Source organism: Castanea sativa, chromosome 3 (assembly GCF_040712315.1).
Source record: "Castanea sativa cultivar Marrone di Chiusa Pesio chromosome 3, ASM4071231v1".
Taxonomy (NCBI): Eukaryota; Viridiplantae; Streptophyta; class Magnoliopsida; order Fagales; family Fagaceae; genus Castanea; species Castanea sativa.
Window position 1 is genome coordinate 9543646 of NC_134015.1, and position 13532 is coordinate 9557177.

The 13532-nt window shown below is 34.8% G+C and overlaps 2 protein-coding genes across 2 annotated transcripts; both read right to left on the reverse strand.

Moving 5' to 3' along the window:
* Nucleotides 1–4396: 4396 nt before the first annotated feature.
* LOC142626831 (F-box protein At1g55000) lies at nt 4397–7933 on the reverse strand. Its single transcript, XM_075800539.1, has 2 exons — nt 7488–7933; nt 4397–5206 (listed from the first exon to the last, which is right to left on the reverse strand). Exons 1-2 carry the CDS (start codon nt 7875–7877, stop codon nt 4832–4834), a joined length of 765 nt encoding a protein of 254 aa, XP_075656654.1. The 5' UTR covers nt 7878–7933; the 3' UTR covers nt 4397–4831.
* Nucleotides 7934–9358: 1425 nt separating this feature from the next.
* Nucleotides 9359–13318, reverse strand: LOC142629753 (protein AUXIN RESPONSE 4). Its single transcript, XM_075803790.1, has 2 exons — nt 11912–13318; nt 9359–9887 (listed from the first exon to the last, which is right to left on the reverse strand). Exons 1-2 carry the CDS (start codon nt 13100–13102, stop codon nt 9642–9644), a joined length of 1437 nt encoding a protein of 478 aa, XP_075659905.1. The 5' UTR covers nt 13103–13318; the 3' UTR covers nt 9359–9641.
* Nucleotides 13319–13532: the final 214 nt, after the last annotated feature.

Here is a 13532-nt window from a genome sequence, read left to right on the forward strand (position 1 = left end):
GTAATAGTTCTTTTGTATGTATCGGGTGCGGTAAAGGCCTACATGGTTTATGCTACGGTTGCAATACTTGTTATCCCTCTTTTCACCTTCACAAGTCATGTTTCGAAGTATCCCACTCCCACGAGGTGCAACACCCCATACACAACAAGCACCCTCTGATCATTTGCAAAACACCACCGTATGATAAGGAGACTTGCACATGCAATATATGCGGTGAACCTTGCATGAGGTTTATTGTTTACCACTGTCCCCTTTGCAAAATTTACGTTCATTTCAAGTGTCTTTCATTACCGCTCTCCATTGAAAGTGAAATTCACAACCACATTGACCTTATTCGGGAAGTTCATCACATTCATTTGTGATTTTTGTGGTAAAGAAGGCAAAAGCATGCCCAATCTATGTGGTAGCACTTGTGGATTTTGGGCCCACCATAAGTGTGCTTCCTTACCTCGCATGGTCAAACGTATGCGCCATACGCACCCTCTCATCCTCACTAACTCTATTAAGGACGATCATTCTGAGCGAGTTTGACAACTTTGCATGAAACATATAGACACAAACCATGGGGTTTATTATTGCTCAAGTTCTGATTACGTTGCCCACCTTGATTGCGCTACAGACGAGAATGGCATGGATGAAAATTTTATGCGGGAATCTAAAGGCAAGGAACCTGCTGAGTTAACATATATGCTGAAATTTGAAGATTTGGAGCTTGATGAATTCGCCAATGAATCATCTTATAGTGTCCAAAAAACCAAGGTGGGTGAGGGTGAAATTAAAATACCCATAGAAATCAAACATTTTTGTCATGAGCATGACTTAAAACTTATTGATGAGCTTAAGAACTACAAAATATGTGACGGGTGTGTACGGCCTATCTTCCATCTATTTTATAGTTGTACTGAGTGTAACTTCTTTCTTCACAAATCTTGTGCAAAATTATCACGTAAAAAGCGACACTCACTTCACCAACACCCCCTCACCCTTCGGAGACCTTTCTTTTTCCTTTGTGATGCGTGTGGGTGTCCAAGTAATGGCCTTAGCTACAGATGTGATAAATGCAATTTTGCCTTTGATGTATCATGTAGTTTAATCTCAGAGTTAGACATGTTAACTCATGAAGGTCACAAGCACCCCCTAATCTTCTCTAGCGCAACTAATGATGAGGAGTATTGTAGTGCTTGTGATTCTAAAGGAAGAATCTTTTGTTGTACTAAATGTGAATGCACTTTGGATTTTGGATGTGCTACATTACCACACACCATAAAGTACAAACAACACGAGCACCCATTTACCCTTAGTTATATTGCTGAAGATGACTCAAGTGAATATTATTGCGATATTTGTGAGGAAGAACGAGACCACTCAAAACATTGGTTTTACTATTGTGAAGAATGTAGTTATCCTACTCATTCCAAATGTATTTTTAAAGAATTCTTCGATAAGGAAGATGTGGACTTCCGAAATATTAAGTTGGGGAGCATCTACACATCCACCATCCACCAACATCCCCTTACTCTTGTTCTAGAGACTAAGGACGGCCCTCATTGTAATGCGTGTGATGAACCTTGCCATTATATATTCTATGCATGTGCCACATGTAATATCAGTTTTGACGTGAAGTGTGTGGTAGAAGTGAAATAATTACATAATAGGCATCCAACTCCTATATATCAAGGATGGACACTACCTTAAGAGTTGTATTAATATGACACTATCTATGTATGTATGTATTTAACTTCTTTTCTTTGCATCCATATTGAAAATCGTTCTTATTATGAACAAAGAAGTATCTTTTTCAAGTAATTATTTAGTAATTATCCGTTTCTTTCTTATTTCATTTTTATTGTTATAACCGAATTTGAAATAGTGATGAAATGAATGACGAATGTGTATTAATGCTTTGCTGCATATAAAGAGAGAAAACAATAAATTGGAAATATTTATGATTAAAGCTTAAATTAATACACACCAAAAGCTTCGTGTCAAAGTTAGAGAACATATTTTATTATAGCTAACCAACTACAGTAGTTCTAGCCAAAAAGGCGATGCTGGCCCGTTGGGGACATGTACCAAAACCTTTCTTCTCCTGCTTTTAGATTTTTATTTTTTTTTATAGATACATTTGGTGGAGCTATCAAATACAACAATGCTGCCGCTTCTCCCATGGGTATTATTATTACATTGTTCGATGTAATATGCCTTATTTTAGACATGGTAAAATGGCGATCGGTTCAGATTTGGATTCGGGTCGAGTCAATTAAGTTGCGGGTCAAAACGGGTCATTTTAAACGGGTTAAAAAGCAAGTTCAAGTCAATCGGGTGTCGGGTCGGGTTGACCCGTATTTTCACATGAATTTTTTTTTAATAAAGAAAACAACATGCATTTGCCATTTAGAAAGTTATGCAACAAATTACTTGATGTAAAATGCATTACTTTGAATTCACCACTTATTTCAAGAATGAACTCAGTTATACTTATTAATACTTATTCAATAATTTTAAAATTATACAAATCTTAACATTGCTATCTAAAACAAAATAACACAAAGATAAGTAAATCAAATACACAAGTTTTATTTCTACACAATATCAACATCCTAATATATAAAACAAAATTACAAATGACTTATTGGATAACTCATTTGACAAAGAATAAAAACATATAAGAAAATTACAATCTTGAAAATTAATTTTATAATCTATTATCAATTGTGGTTGGCACTCTATTTCAATTTGAGATATATATTAAAGTTTAATTGTTTACTTATTTATACATGGTCTCTTTTATTAATATCATATCATTGTTAAGCAACGCACACTCTAAGAAATATCATAATTTATTTTAAAAAACTGTTTATTTTGGACATAAATTGTTAAAAAATAAGTCTAAGCAATCATAATTTATGCTAATTTGATACTTTAGCTTCACTATTTTCACACTTGTGAATGTTTCTCACACGTGTCAACCATTTTAAATCTATATTATTAACTTTACTGTAACTAGATTATCTTGACATGTACTTTACTATTTGATATCCAAAAATATTTACTCATTACAGAATGCTCAACCATTCATCTTTCAATTAATTTGCATGCAGTTATATAAATATCTCAATTGTTTACTTAAAGCTCACAACAAAAAATTAAACTAATATTGTCTTAATTTTATTAATTTTTTTACCAAAAAAAAAAGTTTTAAAAAATAGTTCGGGTCGGGTCGCTGGTCGGGTTGACCTCCCAAAAATACGAGTCAGGTCACGAACCAACCCGTTTTTGCTTTGGGTCAAAAAAAGAGATTCGGGTTAAGTATTTTTTTGGTCGGGTCAGAAAATTCTGACCCGTTTTGCCATGTCTACTTATTTATAAGAATGTCAAGATTATTGGTTATAGCGATTTAATTGCAGTCTATGCCTTGAATATATGGCTAATCACACTATGGCTCTATAATCTTTTTTATGCCCACAAACCTGCCAACACAGAAACCAAATGAAGAAAAAAAAAAATGAAAATTAAATTTCTTTTCTTTTTCCCAATTGTTTCAGAAAATGTCATAATTTTATTCATACAATAATATAAAATGCGACCTTAAACTTTGTAATTGGATTTTCTTTTTAATATATTGAAATTCCATTAAATCCAATAATTATATTCAATGAAATTAATTTCTCTTCCTTTTCACAATTGTTTCAGAAAGAGAAATATCACGTTCATAACATTTTTACAACACTTTCACGACAATTAAAGTATATCAGCACTTTCACAACATTTTTACAACCTACCACCTAAGATTTGTTATAGAAGTATTGTGAAAATGTTTTGGATGTAACACTTCCCTCTCAGAAAATAAAAATAAATAAATAAATATCATAATTTTACATACAATAATATAAAATAATATTATAATTAGATCCAATAATTATTTTATGCATCAGATATATCTATTACCAATTTCATAACATAAGGGCTTTGTACAATTTTAGACCCCCCAAATTATAAGATTGATGTTTTTTTTTTTTTTTGATAAGTAACATCAATCTGTCAATAATAACAGATTGATGTTATATATGGCGAATACATAAAAATACCTCTCAGTTGGATCATGGGCGCTACACAACATAAGATAACACTCTACTTTCCTTTAAACCTCATTTTTCTAGTCTAAACAAAGAAAATTTACAAAGTCCATAGTAAACTATAATAGACTTTACTTACTAAATTATCTGATGCCTATTCTAGTTGATTAATCTTCACATGTAAGTACAGTTTCTTCTTTATTGGGGAGAATTTTCTAGCATAATCATTTTTAACATCATGCATAAGCAGCTATGTACACTTTTTTTTATTTTTTGATAAAGAGGCTATGTTAACTAAACTATGTGTTTTTTTCTAAATAAATACAATTTTAATTTTCCTTTCCTTTATTCTTTGAGAACAACCAATTAAGCTAGTATCACAACCCTCTTTTGCTTTTCTCTCCTCTTTTTTTGCTTTTAACCTTCAGCTTTAATTTGCATGTATATGAAAGCTTTCTAAGAAGCAAGCAACAAAGATTCCTTTTGTAATTTTCCTCCTCTTCTAAGCCAACATTCGCTTGATAGGAACAATTTTACTGCTCACCCGACTACCCAACCTCCCTTCCTTCTTACTTTCTCATATAGATATAATAAAGTAAAAGAAATCCTAGAAGTAGTTATGTAAACCAAATAAATCATACATAGCCCTATATAGATCATAATCCCAGGTTCCAAGCAGCTGCAATCAACATATATTATGTATACCTCAAGGTTCCAACTTACGAGCAGCTGCGATCAACATTTTATTTCAGAAACTAGGCCAAGCTCACTTGTCTCTCCCACTTAAGGTCCTCAGCGAATTCAGAAAGTGCAGCTCGAGGATTACCATTTGATATCGATAAGTAATATTGAGCAGTCCCATCATCAACTTGCATGCTTCTCTTCAATGAGTCAAGAACCTTTCTCTTGCCTTCTTCAGTAGTCATCTTATTCAACATATGGCTAGAGTTTCCATTCGGACCACCTTCAAGATACAACACTGCCACTTCCCTTTTTGCATAGGTATCTAGCTCAATGTAGCATGCACCATTTACAAGAATGTCAGGATTGCTTACAGGGATTAACAACCTCTCCCTTGAGTATATGCCATGGTCACTCATCATGTTGTTTAAACGTTTTATGTCCATAACCTGCTAACACCAAAAACAGAAAATTAAGAATGTACACACAAGTACACAGACTATGTACAGGACAGGAAGAGCAAAGCAACTTGGACTAACAATTTGCATGCAGGAGAAAAGTTCAAATTTTTTTCTTTTAAGTACAATCTAGGCCTCAATAACCAAAAGGGTAAAAAAATTTCTGTTCGGTATATCGTGTTGATATATTTTTCTTATATATCAAAATTTATGGAATATTATCTCTTTTCTATATCAAACATTCATTTAAAAATGGAAAGAAAATTTTACCTAATTTATCAATGTCTTATTATCTTTTAAGATTCAAAACTTATAAAAGGGAAACAAGGTACATAAAAAAGAAGGGGAAATACAGAAGCAAGAGTTGTAATCAAAGAGAAAAAATAATAAAAAGAACATTATAATTACCTTTCAAAAATTAAAAAATGTAGCATCCCATATTCTTAATGTAATATCTTATTCACATTCGTATAAATTTGTGTATAAGCAAACAAATATGGGGATAATCACATTAAAAAAAATCTAGAGTCTGATAATATTTTCATGTCAAACTCTGACATTTTAAGTGCACAAATGCTCACAGTATCACAATTTGAACATTTTAAGTTTATATTAACCAACATAATGGAAATTCATGTAAAGAATATTTTTGAGTCTGTCTAGGTACTAAAAAATCCTTTCATTCATAAGTGGATTTTTTAAGTTGAAAAGATTGGAAAATGACTCATTTGTATGTAAAAATAAAAATAAAAATAAAAATAAACCCTGAAAAAATAATTACAATAAAATGAATATTCTATTTTTGTGGGTTTCCTACACTAACATTCCATTACCATATAATACCCGGGTGCCATGACTCTAGAGTAGTTACATATATATTCATTCATAATTTGATTTCACCTGTTCTCAATCATTCTGCATAAAATATTTTCACGAAACAACCATTACAAAATATTCATTACCCATCTTCTTCTACTCTCTAATAACGCGACAACAACAACAATAACAAACAAAACCTTAGTCCCAAAATTTTGGGATCGGCTATGGATCCTCAATAAATTAGTTAGGGTCAGCCATGTGTATGCACAAAGCTAAACCACTTTATGATTTCCTAAAAGCAATGACAGAGGTGTTCTCAACCATTTTCCCATAAACTACTTTCTTCACACAATACCCATACATAATACCCTCTGCACACCTTCTTTTTCCAATGTCCATAATAGTAATGACATAAGTTTGTGCAAAACTAAAACCTCTATAGAGTAATTCAACCTAAAACCTTTTGAAGAGGTATATTTTCTGAACAAGACACCAGGAATCACTAACAGCAAAGATTACCAAGTGAGGGTTCCACAATACAAACAATAGCTAGCTGCTTGACACAATTATTTACTAGTTGAGTCAATTTGCAGACATTCACCATATTTACAATCATCAATGCAAAATGTTGAACATATTGTAGGACCTTTTGCATTTTCTAAAGGGAAATGCCTATATCAAAACAGAGAAATCAATCTCAAAATCCTTTCTCTTCTTTTTAGTTTCTCCACCAGCATTTTTCCTTGTATTGCCCACCCTTGAGAACTCCTACTTTATATTGCAATTCTTTTTTCTTTTTTCTTTTTTGATAAGTAAGCAATTCTTAAAATTTTGAACACCCAAAATGAAACAATAAGAAACAATAAGCCTTTTTAGCAATTAAACGACAAGAAAAGAAATTGGGAAACTTGCATCCAAACTTGGTGATCACTGATCACATGGCTTTGCAACACTAGTGCCAATCATGCCAACCAAACAATAATCACAATTGCATGCATATTGATCCATCATACATAATCCAGTATCCTAGAAAAAACTCCTAACTCATGAACTAAAATTGTTCTTAACTCTCTCTCTCAAATAGCTACTCAACATTTTCTTTTATGTGCACATTGAAAATTTATTCCTTCCTCATAAGAAGTATACCCCATAAAAAAAAAACCTAATTTTCCTTTCTCTTTCCCACAGTTTCTAGGCAAACAAACAGCACCTACCCCACATAAATGTATAGTTCATACTTCATACAGATAACATATGTATGTATAAAAGCCTCATCAACGGTCATATTTATTATTTAATTTAATAAAAATTTACCAACATCAACAACTAAGCTATACTATATGCATTAACTAAAAACCTAACAAATTTAAAAAACAATTTCCTGTCCTTTCCCACACTTTCTCGATAACCAAACAGCAATTGAAAATTTAAAAAAAAAATCATAATAATAAACCTGAACAGAGTACTTGACAGCGAGACTAGCGACACTATCTCCTTTAACAATCCGATGCGAAATCGCGAACTTCCAAATCCCACTGTCTCTCCAGAAGCTTCCAGAGACAGGCTTTCCGATCACGTCTCCGAGTTTCCACTTCGCCTTGAAGGCCTCGACGACGAGCTCGTAGGCGACCGAGTTCCAGACTCGGCACACGCAACTCGCTCGAGCGAGCTCTGAGACGCCGCCGTCGTCGCCGCCGCCGAAGAGCCTCTCGAGGATCAGGCGGAGAGTGTCGCGGTACGCAAGGACCGAAGGGAGGTTGGAAGAGGTAGTTATTATTGCCGTTGCGGATTCCGCGGTGGTTGTTGCGGTGAGGATTTCGTCTTTGTCGCCACAACAACCCATTTTTTTAGAGAGAGAAAGAGAGATTGGGTTTTTGAAGCTGGTGGCTTTTGAATTGTCGCCGTAACAAAAATATAAAATGTGATTTTATTTTATTTTATTTTTTTTCAGAGTTTGGAATGGTTGGTGGTGGATAACATTGGATATGGAATTAGAAGGGCTTCAATTATTACTTTTTATTTATCTAAATCAAGAACCTTTTTTTTTCTCAAAAATAAAAATTAAAAAAACAAAAAATTATAGATGTACAGTTTGTACACTTTCTATACATAAAATTATAAAAAATAGTATTAAACAGATTTTGATTAAATTATATTTGATATTTCTACTAATTCTTTAATTTAATTTTATATTAATTAAATAATTATTTTCTATAAATAATTTTTGTTAAATTATTGATTTTTATTTTTTAATAATGAAACAAATATTATATTAAGAGAAATGAGGCAAAGTAGGAGAAGAATCTATTTTATCTACTTCTCTCAGAGCCCAAAACATAGAGGAAAATAGAAGAGATGGTGATGATTCTTTCTCGATTACATGAGGAGGCCCAAGCCCAACTACTCAGCAAGTGTGCTTCAGAGTGGGGCTCACAAAGACTATGTTTGGTTGGATAGAAAATATTTTTTGATCTTAAATAAATAAATTTCTGAAAAAGAAAATATTTTCAAATGTTTAATTGTGTTTCTAAAAATGCCCCGGAAAATATTTTCACTTGAACTGTGATAGGTGGTGGCTGATGGTAGTGGTTGGCAATTGGAGATTAAGAATGTTAGTAGAAGTGGTGGTTGGGTGACTAACAATAGGAAAGGGTGGCTGACATTTTTAGTTGTCCCAAATACATGAAAATGCGGAAAGTATTTTTCAGAAATCAATTTCCGTCCAACCAAACACATGAAACAAATATTTTCTGAAAATTGAGAAACTAATTTTGAATTCTTCAATCAACGGTGCAATGAGCTAATGTGGACGCTTAGTGGAGCTCTGAATTGGTACAATTGCACAAGAAGCATCCCCTTGAAAAATAAACTTTTGAAGCCCAAGTTTTTAGCTTTATTGACAGCTAGAAGAGCACCCTTTGATTTAGCCCTTATTGCTTCTCCTGTAAGGTCAAAAGAAGTCCATGTGAAGAGAATTTTGTCTTAGAGGTTCAGGTTACAGAACAAGGCAGCTTGACTAGCGTGGTTGTCTCAGATAGCATCATCATCAGATAGCATAAATGTATAGAATCCATTGGTGACACCATATCCCAAGTTTGAAGATGTGGCTGAAAATATCTTAACCATCTTCAGCTTAGGAAAAATATGTAAATCTATATATTTTTTTGCTACATTGAATTATATACGAATATCATTGAAGGAAAGTAAGGTTGTTCTTTCAAATTTGAATGATTGTACTTGGATTCTGTAAAGTTTTGTCATGCATTATATGATTTCATGAGTTGGGATTAGTAGCTAGCTTAATCATCAACACAAAATGAGAAGTTTAGAAAAAGTAATCAGAAACATTATATTTGACTATCTTAAATCCAGTTCACTTGATAAATAGCTTACAACATTACAGCTTGAAAAGTTCACAATAAAAACCTATATGATTTCAAGCTTCTTCGGTGGTATCTTGCAACACAACAATATAGAAATACAATCTTCTCCCAAAAAAAAAAAAAAAGCATCTATGCCATGAAAAGGGTAATCCCATGACCCAGGTCTAACTTCTAGCCCAAATGCAAACCTTTCCATTCTGGATCCAGAAAGCAAAACACCAACTTCACCATCCCTGACCAAGCCCATATGCATCCGTATAACCAGCCCCATGAACATGAGCATGATCATCATGATGTTCATGGCCACCATGACCATGATGATGGTGATGGTGATGATCACTGTTTTTTGCTTCATCTAACATCTTTTGAATATGCTCTGGGATAGGCTCTTCCTCAACTTTTCTCACAGATTTGGGTAATGACGATACAAACCGAACAATATTCTCAGATAGTTCATCAGCTGCATCCTCCTGATTTTACCAAAACAATGAGCTTATTAGTATTTTGAAAGCAACAAAACATTACAATCACTACACCACCAAGCCATTTGAATTAAGTAATTGAGTGAACCATGCACCATATAGTGTAAATATATAGTAACCATCTTTGGAAAAATGAGTGTAAGTCAAAGTCCTAAAACAAATTAAAAGGCCATGTCAGTGCACAAGGCTCCAACTAAGGCAACCTTACCCCCAATTCAAAGTACTGCAACAAATGATGGGTTTTATTTTCTTTCTTTCTCTTTTTTTTTGGGGAGGGGAAGAGGAGAATTCTATTTCTATATCCTTTCTTATATACTCGATGGAAATTCAGTATATGTAATCATTAAACAACGAGCAATCATTTCCAACTAGGAACTTTAATTGACTGATTCTATCTATAAATTGTACAAGCTTTATTCAGGCAGATTTCCAAACATCTTTCTCTTTTCGACAATGGCCCCTAAATTAAATAATTCTAATACCAGAAGCATGTCTACAGCATCCTGAATCATTAATTCTGATTCGCATACGTACTCAGAGGATTGTATTTTTGTGAAGGCTCTGCCTTAGGTCCATCAAATGAGAGAGAACAGAAACTTGTAGAGGGAATAAATGTCTTGATTCATGGCTACAATGAAGGCAGCACGAGTCTTGAATATGACAAGGAAAGCACAACTAAAGTGTATTAATATTAGTTTTATATAAATTCAACTCCATCAAGAACTCCACCAAAGACAAAAGTCAAATTGGGAAAATAATATTCAGAGTAGAGTTCTTTTTTTCCCCCAAAGCCTACATTATCTAGCAAGCTCTATGCATATGACTTCCAATAGATTGTAATACATGTCACAAACTTGAAGCTTGTAACAGCCATGGTAATCCAAGGCTTCTTTTATTGCTGGAAACATGCATCTCTTCATGCTGTCCTAAATTTTGCACACAGCCAATTGTGTGCCTATGGGAAAGGAGGAGAGAGTTGCAGTAGGTTGTTAGCCAGCATAAAACTGAGTCAATTCTCATGAATGGCTCAAGAAACTGAGATGTACCCATTTTTTAATGGGGGTGGAGAGAGGAGAGAGAGAGAGAGAGAGAGAGAGAGAGAGAAACCAATAAACAGACAAAAGTCTATTTGAGTTAACATCTCTTTTTCGTTTTTGAACAGCAAACATTTTATTAAATTGTAAAAAGTTAAGGCTAAATCTATCTTCCTTGCAGCTTGTACTTGTACTTTCTAAGCCTGTGTCTCTTCCAAACTATCTCAAGTTTTCAATATTTTATGAAGGCATGGAAACAACATAGTGATTTAGGCACACCATCTAAAATGCAAGCCAAGGCACGGCCAAGCCCTTGTGCCAAGCCATGGCCACCCGCTTTCCTGACATGGCCTTGGCTTGCACCATCTGTCAACACTTATTATTTTTGTTTTCGGCTAGCGGCATCCAGAAACTGGAACTAAACTATTCTACACTTAAACATATATGTTTTATCTTTCCTTTGATGAGTTATATGTAAATATTTGAAGAAAGCTATACATATAGTATCAAATTCTAACAACAGACTTCTTGCAAGGTAAAATAGTAGTCACCAGCTCATTCATTGACTGTAGAGTACACCACTGATAAGTGATAAGGTGTGTACAAATACTTCACAACCTTGAACCTACTTCATATGGTCTACCATCTACATGTTATTGCAGGCATTGTCTGCATCTGATTCTAGATGAGCGACACTTCAAAGTTAGCCATTCTCATTAATCAAACAGACTCTAGTCAAAAGAAAAAATTTCAGGTTTATTGTAAGTAGTTGAATAACTATAGCTTGAAATCAATATATAGTCACAATTCTCCACTTGATGTGCTAGATATTCATATTGCTTAACTAAACTCAATATCATTTCAAAAAATTGATCAAATCAATTCTTCTGAAATTTGAAACCGAAGCAAATGCAACCAGGATTCTGAAACCACTGCTCTCAATCACACACAACAAAACAACCATAACAAGATTCTTACCTGAGCCCACCGCCCACCAGAATGCGTGACAAAAGCTGCCTGGGGAAGTGCATCAGCAACACGACGTCCCTCTTCACTCCATTCCTTGGACCAACCACCAGACCAGAGCACTTGCATTGGCATATCTTTTAAACCCTCAGAACCACCCCACTCAGCAATATCAAAGCTAAAATTCATCTTCTTCCCCGTTCCCACAACTGCTCTCCTGCCATCCCTTCCCCTCAAAAGAATTCTATTGGCCTCCACATCCGAAGCTCCAATCCCCTTCGAACAACACATCTTAATCAAACTTCTATATACAAATGAAACCCCCAACATGACTTCTCTAAGCACTGGGAATTCCAAAACACACAAAGGCAACGCCCCTACCCCTCTAGAATTAGTATCAACAAGTGTCACACTCCTCACCAAGCTTGGATTCTCCAGAACCCAATTTGATCCCAACCCCAAACCCGAATCGTGCAAAACCAAATGCACAGGAGCCAACCCCATTGTCTGCACCACTTGCCCCAACACCCTCCCCATCTCCACAGGACCCAATTCAATTGGCCTAACAACCTTCCTCTTCGAAACCCGGTTCCCAATCTCCTCATAAGGAATCTGACCAGTCTCAATCATCCTATCAAACGCAAAAAACAGACCCTTTTCTTGAATTTCATCATACACATCCATAAACCTCCCTAAAATCCCATTCCCTCCCTCAACAACCTCTTCCACAGACTTATCCGAAAACCCATTTCCTGGGAAATCAATAGCAACAACATGAACCCCTTTTGAGCCCAAAATCCTAATAACTTCACGAAATGAGTAAGAACTAAGACCCAAACCATGAACTAAAACAACATTTTCAGACGCTACAGGACCATGTTCAACAGTGAATACCTCAATAGGTGCTTGGTATGGACTCGTTTGGACCTTAACAATGCGACCTTTAGAGTAATGCTGACGAAGATCACTGGGTAGACTCAAAAACCAAGACTTGGCGTCTTGATGAGGGGTTAGATAAGAGACTGAGATAAAGAAGAAGGTTGCGAGCGAGACAAAGAGAGTGAAGTAAAACCAAAAAGTGAAGGGGTTAGTGGCAGCTGGAGGTGAAATGGGTTTGTGGGGTTTGGGTTTTTGGGTTTGGGAGTTTGATTTTTTGGGGGATTTGGGTTGTTGTTGCTCTTGCTCTTCGGTTATGATCGCCATTGATGATGGATCTGTGAGGTTTTTGGAGCTTTGGGTTTTTATATAGAGCTACAGCAAATAGTGACTCACCGGAGTTGCTGACGTGGCCGGTGCTCTTGGTAGTGACAAAGTGAAAAACACACCCAGCTCAGTTTTTTTGCAGTGTTCGAGCTTTTTCCCAAATCGAAGAGAGGTTCAAAATGGCTACAGAGAGTCATGAGTGGGGAATGAAATTATGTCGAGGCTTGTTACGGCTAAAATGGTCGCGTTTATAAGTATTTTTTTTTAGTAACGAGCTTTTTATTACACAACTCTTTTTCACTTTATTCAGACTAGGTAATGATTTCAAAAGCGGCTTTTGCACTTTTAAGATTCGTCATAATAATTTAAAAGACCGACTTTGTTAATGAAAAGCACCACCATACTTTTAGTATTTCAATTTTCAACCAAT

Bases quoted from the DNA above. Each gene is read 5' to 3' on its own strand.
- LOC142626831 (XM_075800539.1), bottom strand. From the start codon at position 7,877: ATGGGTTGTTGTGGCGACAAAGACGAAATCCTCACCGCAACAACCACC. The intron at 5,207-7,487 runs GTTTATTATTAT...TGGTGTTAGCAG, and splicing joins CTGTCAAGTACTCTGTTCAG to GTTATGGACATAAAACGTTT.
- LOC142629753 (XM_075803790.1), bottom strand. From the start codon at position 13,102: ATGGCGATCATAACCGAAGAGCAAGAGCAACAACAACCCAAATCCCCC. The intron at 9,888-11,911 runs GTAAGAATCTTG...TGGTAAAATCAG, and splicing joins CTGGTGGGCGGTGGGCTCAG to GAGGATGCAGCTGATGAACT.